We start from the raw sequence: 21,588 nt of genomic DNA, 5'->3' as shown, positions 1-21,588 counted from the left end.
GGAAGACTAGACTGGATGGACGTGTCTCTTTGGAGCGGCGTACTGTGGAAATAAACCCCCTGCTGACCTCGCCGTCTGTCCGTCAGGTGCATGCCCATGGGAGGAGCCTGTTCTCTGTGAGCCAGACTGGATGAGGGACGCGCTGGGTGCCCATCACCCCCACCGCTGCCCGCGTCCATCATCGTCCCGGGCCTGCGGGCATTCACCGTCAGAGACGGGGCACACGAGAAAGGATGCCGTCTCTGACTTGGACTGTGACCTGCTTGTCCTACAGGGAGGGAGGCCACACAGTGAGGGACATTGTCCACACCCGCTCTGGGCACAGGGACTTCACCAGACCCAGTAGTGCCGGCACTTCTCTAGGGTTCGCTGTTGCTATTCCAGTCCTGTTGGCCTGCCCCCGGCCATACTGTGTGGCCCTCGAAACAAAGCCCTGCCGCGCTTCGGGCTTTCCAGACCCTTCGAGTCTGACGACGGTATGCCTTTTACTGCAAAGCCTCTTGACGATGGGTTGGTAGCCAACGTAGTTGGTGGATCTTTCATGCTTCCTACCACCATTTACAGGCTGAAGAGCCTTCTCTCAGGTCCACTAAAAAGAATTTTTTAAGTCTGTCTCCCTCACCTCCTCCTGGCCCGCACACCTCCCTAAGGCGGCTTGGCTACCCCACGCTGCTGTCCCCCCAGAAGTATCATCTCCTCTTGGCCACTTCTACTGATCCGGATTGGAGGTTATAGAGACCTGTTCTGGAAACTCCTGGACATGGTGTTTCTCTCTTTTCCCTAAGACCCTAACACCACCCCCAGGCTAGCCGGGTGGTGCGTCCTGTTGGCAGAAATCCGGCCAAAATGGGGGGGGGGGGCGGTGCCAAACCAAATTCTGGCCCAGCTACTCCGAGTCTCCGATTTACGTGGGTTTCTGTCTGTTCTGTGAAAATGTTCTTCCTCCTTCTGTTGAAGCAGGCGGGGGTTCTGGTCGGGGTCACTGGACACACATGCCAACCACTGGCTACACTGGTGTCAGTCACCGGGCCTGGAAGAACAGGTGCTGCAGTCAGCGGGGACTCGCTGGGGACAGCTCTGTACGAGGACGAGGGTGGGAACTGGCTTCCCGGAAAGAGACCCTGGGCAAGCAGAGCAGGCCGACCGCCACGTTACAGAGCCCAGCGCTGCGTCTATAAAGACCTGTGCCAACCAAAAATATCTGCGGTGTCACATGCACATCCCAGAAAGTCTGAGAAACCCATGGGCTAAATCTCCTATTCCTGTCAACAAGATTTTATGTCAATATGGTAGACTTCGGATAGTTCATTCTCTGCTCAGTCAGGATATATTGATTACCCTGGAATCAAGATGTATTGATGATTCAGTGAAAAAATTAATTGTATTTGATGCATGGCAGACACTTCATATGTTTTATTTTCTCCGTCTACACAACCATCCTTCTGCTCGCTGCCATGAGGTCACCAACAAAAATATGACTTAGGAGAGACGAGGTGCAGTTGACTCACTATCTGAACTGACAGGAGGTAACAGGTGAGTTTTAGAAAGCTTTTGCTGTCAGGCGTTGCTGACCCTGTTCGCCCTTATTCTAATTTGTGATGCTAACCCAGTGGAAGGCTCTATAATTAGATGTGAAGCAACACCAGTCTTGCAAACCGTACTTCCCGAGGCCCCATTTCCAAACAACTTTCGTGGTTAAAGATACTGTCAGACATGCTTTCATGAGATCAAAGTCTTATTGCACGTACTGACTCAGTATAAGGGTCACGGTAATTGTCTGCTCTGCCTCCTGCCCCCGAAACCTTACAATCTGTTTTGGGCTTTCTTAATTCTCAACTGGTGGTTGCCCATTCCTAGTGAAACCCAAGTCAGCAGGTCAGTTTTGTTTTGTTTTTAAGATTTTATTTATTTATTTATTTATTTATTTATTTATTTATTTGACGGGGAGAGAGAGAGAGAGACAGCCAGTGAGAGAGGGAACACAGCAGGGGAGTGGGAGAGGGAGAAGCAGGCTCCCAGCGGAGGAGCCTGATGTGGGCTCTATCCCAGAACGCTGGGATCCTGCCCTGAGCCGAAGGCAGACCTTAAGGACTGAGCCCCCAGGCACCCCTCTGTCACCCTCTTACTCCTGACCTGGTCTTTCATGCTGAGTACTCGCTTGCTTATCTTGTACCTGAAGTCCCCAGCTCCAGGTCCTTGAATGGGCTCCATTGTTTCCCTACCTGCCAGCTCCAAGACTCTTGATGTCCTTGCCCTCCTGTTTCCTAAGGTCTGGATTCCTCTCCTCCAGCTGCGATGTCTCATTCATGCTGCCTTTGCTGCCCAAAGCCTGTGAGGTTATGCCTGCTGTTGGCGCCCTCTCCTTTCTCCCTTCTACCCTTAACTGTCCATCGGATTCAGCTGCATGGAGCTCTTTGAGGACGCAGCGAAAGGGGGTTTGGTGGATTGATGGGCACTGGGGCCAGAAGGCAGGCAGCTTCTGCAGGCTTCCTAGGAGATCTGGCTTGGAAGGAGGGCAAAGGAATAGCATGGTAGCTTGTTTAGATATTTATAGTTCAGTAGGAATGACCCAGTTGAAAAGGAGCCGTTGGGGATGGAGGAGAGAGAAAGAGTAGCTGTTGGCATAAGGTTCTGAGAAGGTGGAGAGGATGCTGCCAGGTGTCTTGAGAAGAAGGCATGGGGGTGACCCTGTCTGGAAGGCACCAGAGAAAGTTCTGGAAAGGGGATACATAAAATCATGAATTTAATTGAAGGGTATTAAAAAACAAACAAGTAAACAAAGATATGTCAGTACCTCGACTGAAATACAAGAACGAAGGCAGGCCGACTGTGCGCACGGACAGGATGTGAGAAGGTCCGGTGGCACGTGACCAGCTGTTCTTGTACTTTGGGGCCAGGCTCTCCCGGACACAGCTCTGCTTCCGGCGGGTAACAAATGTCCTTCTCTCTTTCAGCAAACACTCGAACAGACCCTACAGAACAGGCTTGTGGGCACACAACCACAGGGCAACGGAAACCTCACAAGCTTCCTTCAGCTCAGGTCCTGATCCCAGGGTCCTGGGATCGAGTCCCGCATGGGGCTCCTTGCTCGGCGGGGAGCCTGCTTCTCCCTCTGCCCGCCACTCCCCTGCTTATGCGCTCTCTCTCTGACAGATAAATAAAATCTTTTTTAAAAAAAGTTTACAGAAGTTGCATTTGTAGAATAAATAATGGAAAAGCAAAAAGTGGAAACAACAAAAGAGCGCCACAGAAGAGCAGGTGACAGAGATGGGGCACAGTCACGTCCTGAAAGAGCTCCACAGAAGAGCAGGTGACAGAGATGGGGCACAGTCACGTCCTGAAAGAGCTCCACAGAAGAGCAGGTGACAGAGATGGGGCACAGTCACGTCCTGAAAGAGCTCCACAGAAGAGCAGGTGACAGAGATGGGGCACAGTCACGTCCTGAAAGAGCTCCACAGAAGAGCAGGTGACAGAGATGGGGCACAGTCACGTCCTGAAAGAGCTCCACAGAAGAGCAGGTGACAGAGATGGGGCACAGTCACGTCCTGAAAGAGCTCCACAGAAGAGCAGGTGACAGAGATGGGGCACAGTCACGTCCTGAAAGAGCTCCACAGAAGAGCAGGTGACAGAGATGGGGCACAGTCACGTCCTGAAAGAGCTCCACAGAAGAGCAGGTGACAGAGATGGGGCACAGTCACGTCCTGAAAGAGCTCCACAGAAGAGCAGGTGACAGAGATGGGGCACAGTCACGTCCTGAAAGAGCTCCACAGAAGAGCAGGTGACAGAGATGGGGCACAGTCACGTCCTGAAAGAGCTCCACAGAAGAGCAGGTGACAGAGATGGGGCACAGTCACGTCCTGAAAGAGCTCCACAGAAGAGCAGGTGACAGAGATGGGGCACAGTCACGTCCTGAAAGAGCTCCACAGAAGAGCAGGTGACAGAGATGGGGCACAGTCACGTCCTGAAAGAGCTCCACAGAAGAGCAGGTGACAGAGATGGGGCACAGTCACGTCCTGAAAGAGCTCCACAGAAGAGCAGGTGACAGAGATGGGGCACAGTCACGTCCTGAAAGAGCTCCACAGAAGAGCAGGTGACAGAGATGGGGCACAGTCACGTCCTGAAATGAACCACAGCAGAAGCACACGTAGATTGGTGGTGATTCAGCGGACAGATAACGTGGACGCCGTGCGGCTCAGTGAGACAGACGAGAGTGCACGTGTGGGTTACTCCAGCACCGAGAGACTGGGCAGGTGAGGGCGGACACGGAGACGGAGAAGGAACAGCCCATGAGGCTGCAGAAAACCCAGCAGAGCGTGCGATCCCGGAAATCAAGTAAAGAGTGTGTTTCAAAGAGAAAGAAAGAGAGAAAATGAACTGTACGGGGCTGCACCTCAACCCGGATGATTAAAAAGTATTAATGACCAGAAGAGGTCAGTTACATGCAGCCTCCCATCATCTATACAAACTCCACGAACAGGCAGCCAGGCATGATGCCGTCACTTAGGAACACGTAACGGTGGCAAGCACGCAGGGAAGGGGGTCAGCACCACACAAGCCAGGGTAGCGACCAGCTGTGCAGCGGGGACGGACGGGGGTGCGGCGCACGGGCACTCCACTCCCCAGGCTCCGCCACGGTCCTGCACGGGTACCATCCTTCCAGCCGTGCACAGACATCTTCATTTGTATGTTCATGTCACATTGACAAGAAAACAGAACACAAGACGGGGGCGCCTGGGGGGCTCAGGTGGTTAAGTGTCTGCTTTTGGCTCAGGTCATGACCCCAGGGTCCTGGGTTCGAGCTCCATGTTGGGCTCCCTGCTCCGTGGGGAGACTGCTTCTCCTTCTCCCACCCCCCCTGCTTGTGCTCTCTGACAAATAAAATCTTTAAAAAAGAGAATACAAAAGAAAGGCGTGAAGCGTGACTGAGGATTTAAGGGCTGGTAATTACGGTGCTGCTCACACACAGCCCAGGGGATGAAAGGGGAACCGTGTGTGAGGCACAGGTGATGGGATTGGGTTTGGCCAAACTGCACCCTCGTCCCAGACTTTTGTTCTCAGCGCCACGAGCTGTGAGACTGCCTGGAGGTCGCCAGTTGCTTTTCTGCTCGATTTGGAAGAGAGGGGGCAGCTGACCTCACCAAAGTGTCCGGCACTGAAAATCCTCGTGGTAAACAATCACTTACAGGGGCATCCCTGTTGGGACCCCTCTCACTCTTGAGAGTTTCTCTGTATCTTCACTTAATAAACTTCTATCGCTTTACTCACAAAACCCCCCAAAACAATCACTCAGAGTTGAGTCATCTCTATACCCAATGCGGGGCTCGAACTCACAACCCTGAGATGAGGAGTCACAGGCTCCGCTGATGGAGCCGTCAGGTGCCCTCCAGTTAATGTCCTGCTCACCTCAAAGGGCGTCTCCTTACCCTCTGATCTGGGCCTCCAGGTCTCCTGCCCCTTGCCCTCGCTGATACCACCGTGCAGCGTAGAGGGCCTACCACTGGGATGTGGAGAAGGGAGGCCAGACACTGCCGTCCGCGGGAGGCTGATCAGGGCTTGCTGGGGGGGGCACCGCGTGCAGGTGGTGAACACGGAAGAGCCCACCACTGGGGAACGTTCCGCTGTGCACTGCGCACGTCGTGGTATCGGGGTCACGAGTGAACTGCTGGTCCTGAGGGGTGCGCATGCGGACCACCACGACTCAAGCAGAAGGCTCCTTACGGAGTCCGGCCTCCACTTCTCTGAGTCTCTACTCACCAACGCTCACCCCCAACCTTCCCAACGTCTCACTATCTGGGAAGAGAATGAACTGAAAATGAAATGAAATCCATCAGTTTCATTCTGCTTGGGGATTAAAATTCTCTCTCAGCGCATAAATTTGTCTTCTGAGTTATCAGTGAGGGTGGGGGGACATGGGCTCGAGGGCGAATCCGGTTTACCTCCAAGGGGATTCAAATATCGGGAAGACGTCGCTTATGTGCGCTGTGGGCCCCGTGGCTGCCCTCCTCGCTCGGCTGGGCTGGGCTTGGGGTCCCTCCTCGCACAACACCTGCGCGGGACTCCACCCCAACCCTGACCACGCTCGGTCTCCACCACTACCTGCGGCCCAGTCAAGGGCAGGGACCTCTCACTCACTCACAGCACCTGGCACGCAGCGGCTCTCAAAGTTCCTGCAGGGCGCCAGCCAGAGCGTAGGGCCTGGTCAGTAGTACCCTGGAGGACCACATGCTGAGCCACAGCAACCTCACCGAGACAGCCGTGAAGAGCCCGGAGAGGGCAAGCGGAGTGGTGGATCACAGTTCCGTGCTCACCATCATCGCTGACCGCACAGCTGGCGGCACGGGACACCAGACAGGGTCCCCACGTGGGCAAACACGAGGTAACTGCAACAGATCCGCCGAGCCGCGCGCCCAGAGCTGTCTGATACGAACCAGGACACAAGGACTCTGGGGACAGATGAGAACTAGCACTAAAAGCAAAAGTTCACTTAAGACATGTGATTTCATTATAAAAGCACTGAAACTTTACTAGTCTTTTATTTTTCCTATTTGGCTTCTAAGAAAGGGTGGCATAGTTAGGAATTTCCTTTGATGTGGTTTTATAATAGTATTCACTTCTTCTCTATTCTTTTCCATAAGGATATTCACTTTAATCCGACTTCTCCTGCACGGCTGGAAAAGGGGATACGCAATAACGCTCTCAAACTCTTTCATCTCCCTCTTTGCTCTCCCACGCCTCTCACGGGTCGGCGGCTGGCTCTGGCTTTTTCTCATGACTCTCTCCTTGACTCTTTGCTCCATGAGTTCTCTCCCGCGAACCATGCGTTCCTGGTGACCTTTAATTTGCATCTGTTCCCTCTCGCTTATGCGCTTTCTTCTCTGGGCGCTCAGAACACCACGCTCTTCCGGCACAATTTTTGGGAATGTTGTTTCACTAGGGGGCCGTGGTAATTGTCTACATTTTTTGTTCTTTGACTCTCTGACCTGACCTCCTCTCTGAACATGCCTTTCTATGTGTTTCACCTCTCTCTCCGGAACCAAGTAATACCGCCTTTGTCTCTCTAGCCTGTGGGTCGTTTTCCCCTCCAATTTCTTCTCGCTTTCGTGGCCTGTCTCTTGTTCTTTCACCATGTCCATTATTCTTTTATTACAGTAAGACTCTGCTTTGGCCAGCCAGTAGTCAAGGGAAAGAGCTTGCTCCCTACGCAGCGTCTCATACTCCTCCCGGTATCTGTGAGTTATCAGCTGTCTTGCTGCTGTCGTGTGCACGCCACCTAGATTCTGTCAAAGTGAGGTACAGAATTTTATAATGTGACTGTCTTTTCAGACACATGTAAACAGGCACTGAGAAGATATGCGGTCTCTTGTTTACGTTGGCGTTTAACAATCGTGATTTTTACTCCCTTCACTCCTAGGTGAAACTGGGAGCTCTCGGAGTTGAATTACCCACCACCAAAATCAATAACTAGTTTTTAAAAATACAGTATTGGGCGTTTTGAACATAATACTCTGTTTTGCAAGTATGGATACAGCTAAACACAACGGCTAGTGTAGGCACACTCCGGGGAGGGGTCACCCGCGCAGGATTTTAACCCTAAGGCTCCTTCTCCTAGTAGTTCCAAACTGAACAACGTGAAGATTATTTACCAAGATTTTTTTCTCCAGTGGGGACTGCTGACCCACAGCAATCCTAGGGTCTGTAGACGTTTTAGCCCAGGCCAAACTGGAAGATAAAAAAACAGAAGTAAATTAGAATGTGGGAGGTGTCAGAGCCTATCTGCTCACATAGTGACTGAACCAGAGAAACCTACTGTTTTGGTCAAGGCCAAGGGTACATCCTGTCTCCTGTCGGAGAGAGAGATCCTCTGTGAGGCGGGACTACCTCCTCCGGGGAATTTAACAGCACCTAACCCTTTCATAGAAACTAAACACGCACATCTCCCGTGGACTCAGTGGGAACCACTCTGAATCTGGAGTGTGGGCCTGGGAGAGTGAAGACGCAGGCTCCGCGGTGCTGGGCTGCTGGGCCTCCCAGCCTCCTCCGTCTTCCGAGAGACTTCCGGACTCCAGAGCTCGCAGTCCCTCCTCTCTCTGCAGCTTCTTGGTCCGGGCCCTCTCCGCCTCTATCAGCACATACAGCATCTCTGCCTTCCGATCTTTTGTTCTGAAATTCTGTTCTGACGTAATCACCTGCCCCTCTGCTTTCCTGCCTTATACTGCCACTCATCCATCACCCTAAATCCATTATGAGACCGTGCCTTGTTCAACCCCTTGGGGTGGGAATTTGTGGTTACCCTTTTTTATGTGTCAGGTTGATGGCAACACAAGTGAAGCCTGCCAACTTTTTACGTGTCATCCCTGGTCTGATCTGAGTTTACTATGAGGTCGTGTTGAAGCCACTGGGGATGACTGGCATTTCATCTCTGTGCCTTTTGTACTATTTACAGCAAAGAGCGTGGGCTTTGAAGCCTGACATGGCTCTGTCTGAATCCTAATCACACCATTTTGAGGTGTGTGACTCTGGGCAAGTTACAATCTCGGTCAGCTTCCTCATCTATAAAAGGGACGTGGAAGACAAAAATCTGCTTCTCAGGGTTATAAAGAACAAACGTACATTAGATTAAAGAGCCTGGCACAATGTTTGACATGCGGTAAGTTCTCAGTGAATGGCAGTTGTCTCTCCTCCACAGGTCAAGCCCCTATCAATTCTTTTTGGAACATTCTACATAACAGTGATTTTTCCCCTTCTTCTGAACACGTCACTTATTTTTAACATCACCTCTACAACTCATTTGAAAATCAGTCAGGGTTTACACTGTGATACCTGTACTCCTCTATCATTTTTAACATTTTCATGCTGAAATTTAGGCTCTAAGAGGGCAGTAGCTTGAATTTTACATCTACAAACATATTATTAGAATGAATCTGATACCAAACATTGGCTCTCACGGACTTCTTAGGCACATTCCTGTTTGCCTGTGTATACCTATTTTGATATTTAAAAAATACAACCATCTCACTTTTCTCAGTACGTAGAAACTAGCACAGTACTTAACATTAGAGCGTGTGATCCCAAGTTCTCAAAGTTAATGATTTGTTGGTTACCCTTATCACATATTTGAGCATCTTTCTCTGTTACATTCCCCATAACGCTGTATTTATCTTTTTGCTGAAACATTTGCCCGTCTTCCTTGAGCAACAGGCATGTTTGTTTTCTACGCCTGTCCGGGACTCTCACACTGGGTCCTACCAGTGTACTTTAATTGCATTCTCATCATTTGGACTCCTTAAGGTCACATAACAGTTTTCAACTTTGCAGCCCCAGCCTCAGCTTAATAAATACTAGTTGAACAAGTTGTGAGGTTGTGTTGAGAAAGGGCTGTGCCTTATAACACCCGGCACATTAGGACAGTATTCAACGCTCGGCAGATCCTCACTGAATGCTTGTCCAACTTAAAAGGGAAAGTTAGAGGGGGAAAAAAGCTAATTTCAATTTCCATTTTCAGAGGAGACACACAGGATAAAAACCGCCTACATCATGGGCTCCACAACAGACCTCCATTTTTAAGACAGACACAACGACACCCAGCGAAGTGAAATCACGGGACTTCTACTCAGCATCTTGCTCGGAGTTTTAACTCCGTCACTATCGTCTTCCATCATTGCAGAAACAGGCAGAGCGGAGCCTCTCTCCAGGAGAGACCACAGCTTGTCTTCCAGAGACCGGGACTGTGACGGCTCCAGAACCTTCGCATGCAGGGAGCTGACTTAGCACAGCTCCCTGGCTGGCTGGCGGGGCCGGGACGGAACCAGGACGCTCACGTAGAAGCGGTCCCTTCAGGACGAGTTTCTACCCTAGACTGTAGGTTACAGATGAACGAAAATAGCATGATCTTCTAAAGATACTCGCTCTCATGTTTTATGGCTCTTATATTAGGGAAACGTCAGGTGTCCACGTAACGCATGATGATGAGAATTCACTGTGGCTGCGCGGGAGCCGGGGGACGAGGTGGAGGCGGGTCCGCAAGCGCAAGCCAGGTCAGCCTGGGTCAGCGGGAGATCCACGCACGGCTGCCCCCGACGGAGGCTAGCCTCCCCAGGGCGTCTAAGGGGGGTAGGGAGTCCCGACCTCTCCTGTTCCGCCCCCCGCACACTCCTGAGCCTCCTCCCAGGTGCGGCACTCCAGGCCCGGTTCCTCCTCCACCTTCGCCCGCACCGCTTCCTGCGCGGGAGGCGGCGGGTGCCCTGCCCGACCCGCCCAGCGCGGCGCCCGGAGCTCGCGAGGCCCCGGAGCGCCGGGACGGGGTCTTCGCGGACGCCCGGCTGCGCCTCTGTCCGCCCAGCGCGCCGCAGAGGGCAGCCCCGCTCGGGGACGGCGAGAGCCGGAGCTCCCAAGGACCACACACTCAGGACCCGGGACAGCCCGCACGATTTCCAGGGCCAACGCCCCCGCGCATGGGAGCGGGCACGTAAATACCCCAGGACGGCACTCGCCCCGACCCGCAGGAGCCCCTGGCGCAGCGTTCAGTACCCGTCCGCCCCGGCCGGCTCGCACACGCGGCCGCACGCCGAGCCGCCGCACGCCGAACCGCCGCCCGCCTCCAGAGGCGCTGCTCTCGCGCTCCGCGGCTCCTGGCTCCGCGGCTCCGTGGCGACAGATTATGACGTCAAGGCCAATGGCGAGCCGGCGCGGCGGACGCTCTAGCCCGTCCCGCGCTGGGCCGGCGCTCTCGTCTGCTCCGGAGGACTGCACACGGCCGGCGGACGCGGAGCATCGCGCGCGCAGGCACGCAGGCTCCGGCTGCGGCCGCTCGCTCGGTCCGGCGGAGGGGCTGCTCTGCGTCGCTGGCACGCGTCCTGCCGCCCCCAGCGCTGCGGACCCCGTGCGTCATGGACAGCGCGCGCTCCCGCTCCAGATTCCAGTCGGACCTGGACTTCTGTCCGGATTGCGGCTCCATCCTGCCGCTGCCCGGGGCGCAGGACACGGTCACCTGCGTTCGCTGCGGCTTCCGCGTCCCCGTGCGAGGTGAGCGGCCGGGGGGGCGGCGGCGGGGGCCCTGACGCCGGGGGCCCCGGGGCAGAGCCCGCGGGGAGGGCAGTGCAGGTGCCACGACCGTGCTTCCCGCCCGCGCAGACTTCGAGGGGAAGGTCGTGAACACCTGCATCGTGTTCAACAAACTGGGGACAGCCGTTCCCGTGTCGGTGGACGAAGGGCCTGAGTTCCAGGGACCCGTGGTGAGTTAATGACCCCCAGGACTGGCCCCCTCGGGAGGGCGGTGTGGAGATGCAGGGGTGGTTGCTGAGGTCTGGAGGGAAGCAGCCCTGCTTGAGGAGGAGTGTGACATGTGATTGCTGGGAGCAACAAGGGGCAGGACGGGGCCTCCCTGACCATCCCCGCCCCGCCTGCATTGCTGGCCAGGTTGACAGGCGCTGCTCTCGATGTGGTCATGAAGGAATGGCCTACCACACCAGACAGATGCGCTCGGCCGACGAGGGACAGACGGTCTTCTACACCTGTACCAGCTGCAGGTGCGCACCCTTCCCTGCCCCCTCCCTTTCTCAATCTGCTGGTTCACTGAACAGCTCCACTGATGTCCTCTTGGTACTGAGAAAGCAGTTATTTCCTTGGGTCCCATGTCTCTCTATAGTTCAGCTACCAGGTTTGTGATCTTTTTATTTTTGAAAATCAACCGTTTTCTTAATCTCTTTATAGCCAGTGAACTAAGCCTTTTCAGGTATTTAGAAGGAAATGAAAACATGGAGAAGGCAAGTACTGCTTAGCAGTCCGCATGTTGTGCTGGAGTCTACCACGGGTTCAAGGGTAGTCTTCCTTTGGTCAGAATTAATCACTTGTGAGTTCAAGAACCCGGGAGCTCGGAATGGGTGTAAGAACTCTGTCTCGGGGGCTCAGTCGGTGAAGTGTCTGCCTCCGGCTCAGGGCACGATCTCGGGTCCTGGGATCGAGCCCACGTCAGGCTTCTTGCTCGCCGGGGAGCCTGCTTCTCCCTCTGTCTCTGCCACTCCTCCTGCTTGTGCTCTCTTTCTCTGACAAATAAACACATAAAATCTTTAAAAAAAAAACAAAAAACCAAAAACCCAACTCTTTGTCTTTGGCGTTCTGTAGTTTCACAACAATATATTGAGATGTGTCTTTCTTTTCTTTATCCTGTTTGGAATTTGTTGGACTTTCTGAAACAGGATCTTTCCCCCCGTCATTCTTGGAAAACCATCAGCCGTTATGTCACTGAATGTCGATGTTCCCGCTTGCTCTCTGTTCTCACTTCTAGAGCTCTGATTGATGAGTTTATTACACCCCTTCGATCCTCCGTCTCTGTCATCCTGCCTTTTGTGTTTTTCCATCCCTTTTCTCTTTATGCTGCTTCTGGGTAAATTCTTCCAGTGTCTTCTAGGTCACTAACTCTCATCTTCGATTACTCCAGTGATTGTTACTTAAAAATCCTTTGGAGTTCTCCTTCATTATTTTTCAGATATCCTCTGTCATGTGTAATCATTCCCAATTCCTAAATCGTACTTTAAATTGGTCCTATTAGGGTTGCCCGCGTGGCTCAGTCAGTGGAGCGTCTGCCTTTGGCTCAGGTCGTGATCCTGGGATCCTGGGGTCCTGGTATCGAGCCCCACATTGGGCTCCCTGCTCACCGGGAAGACTTCTCCCTCTGCCTCTATCCCTCTCCCCACTCGTTCTCTTTCAATTAAATAAAATCGTAAAAAAAAAATAAATAAATTCGTCCTTTTATTCTTTTTCTTTTTTTTTAAGTAGGCTCCATATGGAGCCCAACGTGGGGCTCAAACTCAGGACCCTGAGAACAAGACCTGAGCTGAGGTCAGGAGTTAGATGCTTAACCGGCAGCCACCCAGGCGCCCTCCTCCTCTTATTCTTAAAATATGTATTACATTTAAGTATATCAAATATGAGTGTTTATATTCTGTGTCGGGTAATTCTGATAACCATAGTTACGGTCTGATGATGCTCTTTGTTGTTTCTGCTGACTGACTCATGGTGCTTACTTAGTAGTTATGTGTTTAGTTATGTATGTATTTTTGTAGTCCCTGCGTTGAATGTGGGGCTCGAACTCATGACTCCCAGATAGAGTTGCATGCTCTTCCCACTGGGCCAAGCAGGTGCCTCTCATGATGCTTTTTTGATTTGTTTTTTGACTATAAACACACATTTTTTAGAATTTGAACTCTGGGAATTTCTTGAGTCCTGAGTTGAATGCTGTATTCTCAGTGTTTCTGTTTCCCGTTTAGGTGCCTTGAAACACTCACCAAGCTGGAATCACTTTATTTTTTAATTTAATTTAATTTTAAGATTTTATTTATTTATTTGAGAGAGAACAAGCGAGCAAGAGAGCACAAGTGGAGAGGGAGAGGGAGGAGCAGACCCCCGCTGAGCAGGGAGCCCGATGCAGGACTCAGTCCCAGGACCCCAGGATCATTACCTGAGCCAGAAGGAGATGCTTCACTCACTGAGCCATCCAGGCCCCCTGGAATCACGTTAAGTAAATTCTTGGCTTCAGGTCTTTTTGGAGCGCATACGTAGTATGAATTTGGGCTGCAAAGCCATGTAAAGGCCAGCTTAACGTTGGAAATTCTCAGGGGAGATCTTTTTTCTCCCTCTACGCAGTGAGACCATCAAATTCCACTTCTACAGAGCTGGATTTTTGTTTTCTTGTTCACTGTTACGCAGATGGGTAGCCCTTCAGGAATCCCAAATTTATGCAGACATTCTGGGTTTGTCTCTGGTTCCCTCATGCGCTGTCCAAACAACAAGGAACCGTGGTAGCAGGGGCTTCAGTTCTGACTTACTGTCTAGAGTACCGGCTGCACATCGCTGCTCTTGGGCAAAGACTCCCTGTACTTTCCTGCCGTTCTATCGGCAGGTTCAAAATACTGGTAGTTACATATACCTTTTCAGAGTCTAACTTTTCCCCCCAGTCTGACGTATTAAACTCTTTTTTTAAAGATTTTATTTATTTACCTGAGAGAGAGCAAGCACCAGTGGGAGGGTGGGGGGCGGGCAGAGGGAGAAGCAGGCTCCCCGCTGAGCAGGGAGCCAGATGCGGGGCTCGATCCCAGGACCCTGGATCATGACGTGAGCTGAAGGCAGACCATCAACTGACTGAGCCACCCGGGCACCCCTAAGATTTTATTTTTAAGTAATCTCTACACCCACTGTGGGGTTCCACTCACAACCCTGAGATCCAGAGTCGCATGTTGTATGGATACAGCCAGCCAGGCACCCCACTTCTTAACTTTTTTTTAAAATAGGTTTTTTTTTTTTAAGATTTATTTATTTATTTATTTATTTATTTATTTATTTATTTATTTATTTGAAAGAGTTGGGGGGGGTGCAGAGGAAGAGAGAGAGAGAATCTCTCCTGCTGAGCATGGAGCCTGACTGTCTCACCACCCCGAGATCATGACCTGAGCTGAAATCAAGAGTTGGCCACTTAACCCGCTGTGCCATCCAGGCACGCCAACTTTTTTTTTTAATGAACAGAAGTTTTTAATTTTTATGAGGTACAGTTTATCCCTTTTCTTTTTTCCTTTTTTTATTTAATGGCAAGTGGCTCTTTGTGTCCTAAGATATCTTTTGCATATACTTTATAATTCATTGCATATATTTTTGGAATGCTTATATATATTTTTACTTTTTATTTAAATTCAGTTAATTAACATATAGTGTAGTATTAGTTTTAGGGGTAGAGTTCAATGATTCATCAGTTGCCTGTTACACCCAGTGCTCATCACATCAGGTGCCCTCCTTAGTGCCTATCTCCCAGTTACCCCATCCCCCACCACCTCCCCTCCAGCAATCCTCAGTTTGTTTGCTATGATTAAGAGTCTCTTATGGTGGGGGCGCCTGGGTGGCACAGCGGTTAAGCGTCTGCCTTCGGCTCAGGGCGTGATCCCGGCGTTATGGGATCGAGCCCCACATCAGGCTCTTCCGCTATGAGCCTGCTTCTTCCTCTCCCACTCCCCCTGCTTGTGTTCCCTCTCTCGCTGGCTGTCTCTATCTCTGTCGAATAAATAAATAAAATCTTTAAAAAAAAAAAAAAAAGAGTCTCTTATGGTGGGGCGCCTGGATGGCTCAGTTGGTGAAGCCTCTGCCTTCGTTCTAAGTCATGATCTCAGGGTCCTGGGATCAAATCCTACATCGGGCTCCCTGCTCGTCGGGGAGTCTGTTTCTCCCACTGTTCCTCCCCCCCATTCATGCTCTCTCTCTCTCTCTCAGATGAATAAATAAAAATCTTAAAAACGTCTCTTATGCTTTATCTTCCTCTCTGTTTTCATCTTATTTTATTTTTCCATCCCTTCCCCTGTGGTACTCTGTGCTATTCCTTACATTCCACATATGAGTGAAACCATATTGAAACTATATGATAATTGTCTTTCTCTGCTTGATTTATTTCACTCAGCATAATCTCCTCCAGTCCCGTCCATGTTGATATAAATGTTGGGTAATCATGCTTTCTGATGGCTGAGTAATATTCCATTGTATATCTGGACCACATCTTCTTTTTCCAGTCATCCGTTGAAGGGCATCTCGGTTCCTTGCACAGTTGGGGTTTTGTGGACAGTGCTGCTGTGAACATTGGGGTGCATGTGCCCCTTCTTTTCACTACGTCTGTATCTTTGGGGTAAATAGGCGGTAGTACAATTCCTGGGTCATAGGGTGGCTCTATTTTTAACGTCTTGAGGAACCTCCACACTGTTTCCCAGAGCGGCTGCACCAGCTCCTGCATTCCCACCAACAGTGTAAGAGGGATCCCCTTTCTCCACATCCTCTCCGACACTTGTCGTTTCCTGTCTTGTTAATTCTAGCCATTCTGACCAGTGTGAGGTGGTGTCTCATTGTGGTTCATTAGATGTATTTTAGATGTAATTTTAATCCAGCATTTTTAGTTCTCTTGAATTTGAAGGATTGTTTAGGGGAGCTAGTCTTCCACAATGTCATAAATAAAACTCCCTCCTTGACCTTTCAAATGAATGTCTTATCTAACACTACTCGAACTTCTATGCTTAAATATAATGAGTCCTTTCTTTCTCCGTAGGTTCCAGGAGAAGGAAGACTCTTGATTTTTTTTCTGGGTGACTCAGCAATTCTCCCTCTTCTCTTCCTTGGACGGTGAGGGATATTGGGTTCTTAGATCCTTTGTCCATCCTAGTTGCAATGTGTGCTCCCATAGAAGGAAATTATCATGTGGGGATTACCATTGTCCCTAGAGTACATCTTCTGTAGTTGAGTTTCCTTATCAAAGTTATATTTTTCTATATGAGCCAGACATATGTATGTTATTTATAATCTGCCTTGTTCCAAAAGGAATTTAAATGAATTTAGAGATATATTTGTTCTTTCAATAAGTATATCAGCTACAGGGGCGCCTGGGTGGCACAGCGGTTGAGCGTCTGCCTTCGGCTCAGGGCGTGATCCCGGCGTTATGGGATCGAGCCCCACATCAGGCTCCTCCGCTATGAGCCTGCTTCTTCCTCTCCCACTCCCCCTGCTTGTGTTCCCTCTCTCGCTGGCTGTCTCTATCTCTGTCGAATAAATAAATAAAATCTTTAAAAAAAAAAAAAAAAGTATATCAGCTACAAAATATATATATATATATATACACACACATATATATAAATTAGTATATGAAAAGGAAAAAGAAAAAAAAAAGGACCAAAAAACAGAGCCAGGAATGAGACTAATGGCAAAAGTAATTAAAAGCATTCCATCACTAAATCTTTTTGGTTCTTGAGTTTGGGAAAACAAAATATAGGAATCTGGGTAATGGGAGATTGAAAAAATAATTTAACCAGCTCTCTTGACATGTGAGCTTGGGCAACAAAACTGATATTAAGGGATACCTGTATGTGCTTACTATAGTTGGACATTTTGAAAATTGTTTTTTTTTATTGTTGTTGAGATAAATGTAATATATATTCATTGTAGTAGATTCATATATAGAAAGGTGTAAAAAAAAGAGTAAAAATCACAAGGAATCCCGCTTCAGGGAGAGGCTTGTTTTTTTATGGGCTTTACTATACGTGCTGACTTGTATCTTTTTTTATCAGTTTGCACCAAAAACTTACGAGGGGAACTCTTGTAGTCCGGGCACAATAAACATACTCAGATTTACTCTGGTAGTCAGTAGTTTTGCATTCCTTGCGTAAATTGTGATACCCTTTACATGTTCAGAGCTCTCCAACTCACCGTGTGGCGTTTGGTCCCCGGCCACGTGGAGGGGTGGGCAGGCGGGCTTCCCTGCGCCTGTCCACTGTTCCGGTGGTTCTGGTTGACTCCCGCCCCCATCGGAAAATCGGAGACAAACCTGTCCGTGTGTCCAGATCCCTTCCAGCGCTCCCTGGCCCCCAGCACCACCTGGGTGCGGCCCGGGCTTCTGGGAGTTTCTGGGAGCGGCGCGGGCCTCCGCCCAGCCTCCTCCGACGGCCCCGCGCGCGCAGCCCCCCGGTGGAAGCGGCGCTCCGCCTGCCCCCAGCCGACCCCCCGCCCCCCTTGCTTCTGGGACACTGGCAGGTGCTTTTATCAGAGCGCGCAGTGGTCTCCGGTCACTGACCACCGTCCCCATCACCACCCCAGAGTGGGCAATACAGGGCTTCGGTTTCACAGGTGCGGTACTTAGTATCTCGTGTCTTGCCCGCCAGGCCCCCCAGCAGACTGGGTGGGGGCTCCTAGGCGGGGTCTGGGGACAGTCTGAGCAAAAGGCGCAGGAAGCACCTCGCCCCGACGCCCGCAGACCCCGGCAGGGCCAGAGCTGGTCCTGATCAGGTGCTTGCACCTGCTGCTGGGCCCGAGCTCCATTCCCACACGCAGCCGGGAAACCGAGGCAGGCGCTGCGGGCGTTTGCTACTGCAGCGGCGGGGTGGCGTTCCCGGTACCCGCGCCGCGCGCGGATCCCGGCGCCCCGCCTCTACCCGCGCCCCGCCCCATCTGGCCCCGCCCCCTACAGCCCCGCGCCCGGACCGCCCCCTCCTGCCGCTCCTCCGCTGCGCGTGCGCGGGCGCCTGCGGCCCACGCTCCACACCCGCAGTGACGCCTCTTCCGCCAAGTCTGTGGCTGCCCCTTGCGGCGCCTGCGCACTGTCACGTGACGGCGGAACTAATCCGCCGACGCGTGCGCTTAGACGCCTTTAGTGCCCGGGAGGGGAAAAGGGGAACTACAGAGTGCGTCACACCCGGAAGCAGAGAGCCGGAAGTGGGGTTGGACAGGTTATTCTCCGGGGTGGGGAAGCGGAGGCCCAGGAGAAGGGGGAAAAAAGAAGGTGGAGGATCCTGGCTGCTACTCTGAGCCCGATACCGATTGTCTTAGACCCCAGAAACACAGAGAAAGGGAAGGGTGTCTCCTCCCCCTTCCTCCCTTCCTCCCTCTCCTCAGCCTTAGCCATGGCCGAGGCAGGGGCCGGGCTGAGTGAGACCGTCACTGAGACAACGGTTACCGTGACAACCGAGCCCGTGAGAAAGGCGGGGGGGCGGTGCTCCTCGGGGTCTTCGGGAGAGGCCGGGGGGGAGGGGCTGGGGCTCTGGGAGGAGCGGGCTGGACCCTTTGGGGTCGGGAGCAGCTCTAGGTGTGCGGGATCTCCGCAGTGGCAGAGATGGTGCAGGAGGCCGGCCAAGCGGCATGGGATAGGGAGTCAGAGTTGGGGTGCAGGCGATGCTGCCCGGGGTGGGGACGGGGGATAGGGAGTCAGAGTTGGGGTGCAGGCGATGCTGCCCGGGGTGGCGGTGGGACCCAATGTTGGGACCTGGGGAATTGAGGAGCAAGGCAAGTACTGGGGTGAAGATGAAGGGTTCTGTGAGAAAGCATGGCTGGAGGCCCGCTGTAGGGCAATTTGCCCAGAAGCATACTCGTCAATAAGTATTTGTTGAACCGGTGACTCTAAAAGGAAATGGAGGAAATGAGTAAACAAGACAAAGGAAGTGGAGATAGTATTTTGAGAAATCAGAAGAGATGAAAATAGAGAAACGAGTAGCATTTTTGCAAAAACAGGTTAAATTGCTTTCAAAGGGAGGAGGTGTATTGGGCTTCATAGCCTCTGGGTTAAGGGCGTTTCAGATAATAGTTAGCAGAAGTGCCGGGATGCTAGGGAATAGGTGGACAAGAAGTGGGGAGCGCGGGCTTGAGGATGAGAGGGGGTCTGGAAAAAGAAAGGGAGATCAAAGATTAGGTATTGGGGACTGAGAAAATAATGTTCAAGTATTAAGACCACCAAGGATGATTTGGGGAGGAAGACGGAGAAACAGCGAGGACTGTGTTTTCCTTTGAAGATTTGCTGGGACCTTCCCTAGGTTAGGAATTGTGTCTTCTCTGTATACTGGCAGTCATGGAGAGCATTCGATTCCCCAGGGATGACTCGAGGTCAGAGACCCGTTGTGTTCTGTCCTCTCCCAGCACTCAGCTCCTGTGCTGCCATGTCTGTGACTCTGATTGAACTGGGGCCTGGAAGAGAGGAGGCCCCCGGGAGGGAGTGGGAAAGGTCGGCCGCAGGGGACTAGATAGGTATGCCCGTCCCTTTCCACCTTCCAGGAGAACCGGAGCCTGACCATCAAGCTTCGGAAACGGAAGCCAGAAAAAAAGGTAGAATGGACGAGTGACACTGTGGACAATGAACACATGGGCCGCCGCTCATCAAAATGTGAGTGAGTGTTGGCTGCCGGCAGCCCCGGCGCTCTGGCTCCCCGCTGCCCGCAGTCCTGTCACTGGCTTCAGGGAGACCAGGTTCAAGTAGAGGGAGCGAGGTGGGAATATGCCAGGCCTGAAGGTGAGAGGTGTCAGAGCTGGGAGAAGTGGGGCGTTGGATTCCTGGCAGAAAGGACAGGGGTTTGGGCACCTGAGCCCCAGGGGGTCGGCCTGGGAAAGCTGGATCCTGGAAGGGAGGAGGAGCCAATGGTGACAGTAGGAGTTTTTACTGAGATCCAGTGGGAGTAGAACTGTACATCTTAACTTTTGCTCCTTTTTTACGGGGCTCCTCCCTCCAAATCCAGGCTGCTGTATTTACGAGAAACCTCGGGCCTTTGGCGAGAGCTCCACGGAGAGTGATGAGGAGGAAGAGGAGGGTTGCGGTCATACACACTGTGTGCGGGGCCACCGCAAAGGACGGCGTCGTGCAACCCCAGGACCGAGCCCCACCACCCCTCCCCAGCCTCCTGACCCCTCCCAGCCCCCTCCAGGGCCAATGCAGCACTAAATTCCTCTCTCCCCCACCATTCCTGTGTCTGTCTGGCCCTGAATGTATTCATGTGGCTACCTGGGGACTGAACCCATGGTTTGATCCCTCCAGTGCCCTCCTCCCCTCTCCTCTGCCTGATGGAGGGAAGAGGGAGAGGAGGGCTAGACAGAGATCCTGGAATTCTGACTTGCTGCTATTCCAGAACCCAGACTTCCGGGTTCCCCCAGCCCTCATTTCTCCTTCCAGTACTCATCCTCTGTTCTTCAGGGATCCAGGCATCTTGGTCCCATTCTTTCCCCCTTGTTCTTACTGCCAAACTGCCTGTCCTGGGATCCAGTTATCTTGGCCCCTTGCATTCTCTCCTTGAGTCCCAGACACTTAAATTGGGTTTTCAACAGCCCCAGCTTTCACTGCCAGGGTCCCAGTTGGATTTGGGGCAGTCTTGCCCCAGCTGTGCTTGTTAATCCTGGCTTTGAGCTCTTCCAGTAATGTATTTATATAATTGGAACTCTTAGTCCTTGCCTTTGGGATGTGAGGCCTCATGGGAGACTGCAGGGCTCCCAGGGGGCTCCCAGCCCTTCCCCTCCCCTCCCCTCCCCACTCATGCCCTCCAGAGGAGTTGGGAGAGAGGTCTTTGCCTTCTCACCATTAATGGGAAATGGAAAAGGAAATAGTCATGGCCTCGCCTCTCCTCTCCCTTCTCATATTATACAGGATTTCCAACAAAGCCGGCTTGAAGACTGGTCATTTAGAGCCAACTATCTCATCTGTCTTCTGGCTTCAGAGACAGATCCAACATAGTGCCAGGCCCCTGCGTCCCTGGGAGAGGGAGCAAAGAGATGGGGGCATGCCCCCTATACTACACTCTTACCCCTTTCTTCCTAGGCTTCAGTGTTTCTGCCGGTCCAGTTGTCCAGCTCTCAGCCCTCCCCGCTCCTTACTGGGATCTTGACATCATTTTCTAGGCCTCTTGCCACGCAGTTGCAGAGATGAGTCAAATGCATACCACCACTGAGATCTCATTTATTGCCACAGATGCACAAAATAAATAACCCAGCATCACAAAACGTGTTAAATACGGGCCCATTTATACATATGGAGAAAGATGTGAATCTATATACAAGGGTGAGCTTGGGTGTCTGGGCCACTCCCAGGTCCAGGAGAGAGAGAGAGCGCCACTGGTTCCTTAGGTGGGTAGAAGGTTCCAAAGGGGAAAGGGCTACGAGCATAGAAAGCAGCACGGAGTAGAGGCCCTGGGACCCTAGTCTCCTAGAAAGCCTGACTCTTGCAGAGAAAGCGTAGATCAGACAGGGCAGGGAAGCCCGAGCCTTTGAGCTGTGCAGGACTGGGCGCTTCCTCGACGAGAAGCGGCACGAGCCGGAAGTAAGGCC

The 21,588-nt window shown here is 52.0% G+C and overlaps 2 protein-coding genes and 1 long non-coding RNA gene across 3 annotated transcripts; 2 read left to right on the top strand and 1 right to left on the bottom strand.

Annotated features, from left to right (window-relative positions):
* Nucleotides 1–6,499: 6,499 nt before the first annotated feature.
* Nucleotides 6,500–10,648, bottom strand: LOC105234518. Its single transcript, XR_004625328.1, has 3 exons — nucleotides 10,528–10,648; nucleotides 7,644–7,719; nucleotides 6,500–7,277 (listed from the first exon to the last, which is right to left on the bottom strand). It is a non-coding gene; the product is annotated as an uncharacterized LOC105234518 (long non-coding RNA).
* A 94-nt stretch (nucleotides 10,649–10,742) lies between these two features.
* Nucleotides 10,743–16,464, top strand: POLR1H (RNA polymerase I subunit H). The gene is made up of 4 exons (XM_034660218.1): nucleotides 10,743–11,022; nucleotides 11,131–11,231; nucleotides 11,416–11,525; nucleotides 16,073–16,464. The coding sequence occupies exons 1-4, from the start codon at nucleotides 10,887–10,889 to the stop codon at nucleotides 16,095–16,097; spliced, it is 372 nt and encodes a 123-aa protein (XP_034516109.1). The 5' UTR covers nucleotides 10,743–10,886; the 3' UTR covers nucleotides 16,098–16,464.
* A 1,735-nt stretch (nucleotides 16,465–18,199) lies between these two features.
* PPP1R11 (protein phosphatase 1 regulatory inhibitor subunit 11) lies at nucleotides 18,200–21,273 on the top strand. The gene is made up of 3 exons (XM_002930199.4): nucleotides 18,200–18,482; nucleotides 19,555–19,663; nucleotides 20,013–21,273. The coding sequence occupies exons 1-3, from the start codon at nucleotides 18,414–18,416 to the stop codon at nucleotides 20,213–20,215; spliced, it is 381 nt and encodes a 126-aa protein (XP_002930245.2). The 5' UTR covers nucleotides 18,200–18,413; the 3' UTR covers nucleotides 20,216–21,273.
* Nucleotides 21,274–21,588: the final 315 nt, after the last annotated feature.

Source organism: Ailuropoda melanoleuca, chromosome 5 (assembly GCF_002007445.2).
Source record: "Ailuropoda melanoleuca isolate Jingjing chromosome 5, ASM200744v2, whole genome shotgun sequence".
Classification (NCBI taxonomy): domain Eukaryota; kingdom Metazoa; phylum Chordata; class Mammalia; order Carnivora; family Ursidae; genus Ailuropoda; species Ailuropoda melanoleuca.
This window is presented reverse-complemented; position numbering and strand designations above follow the sequence as displayed.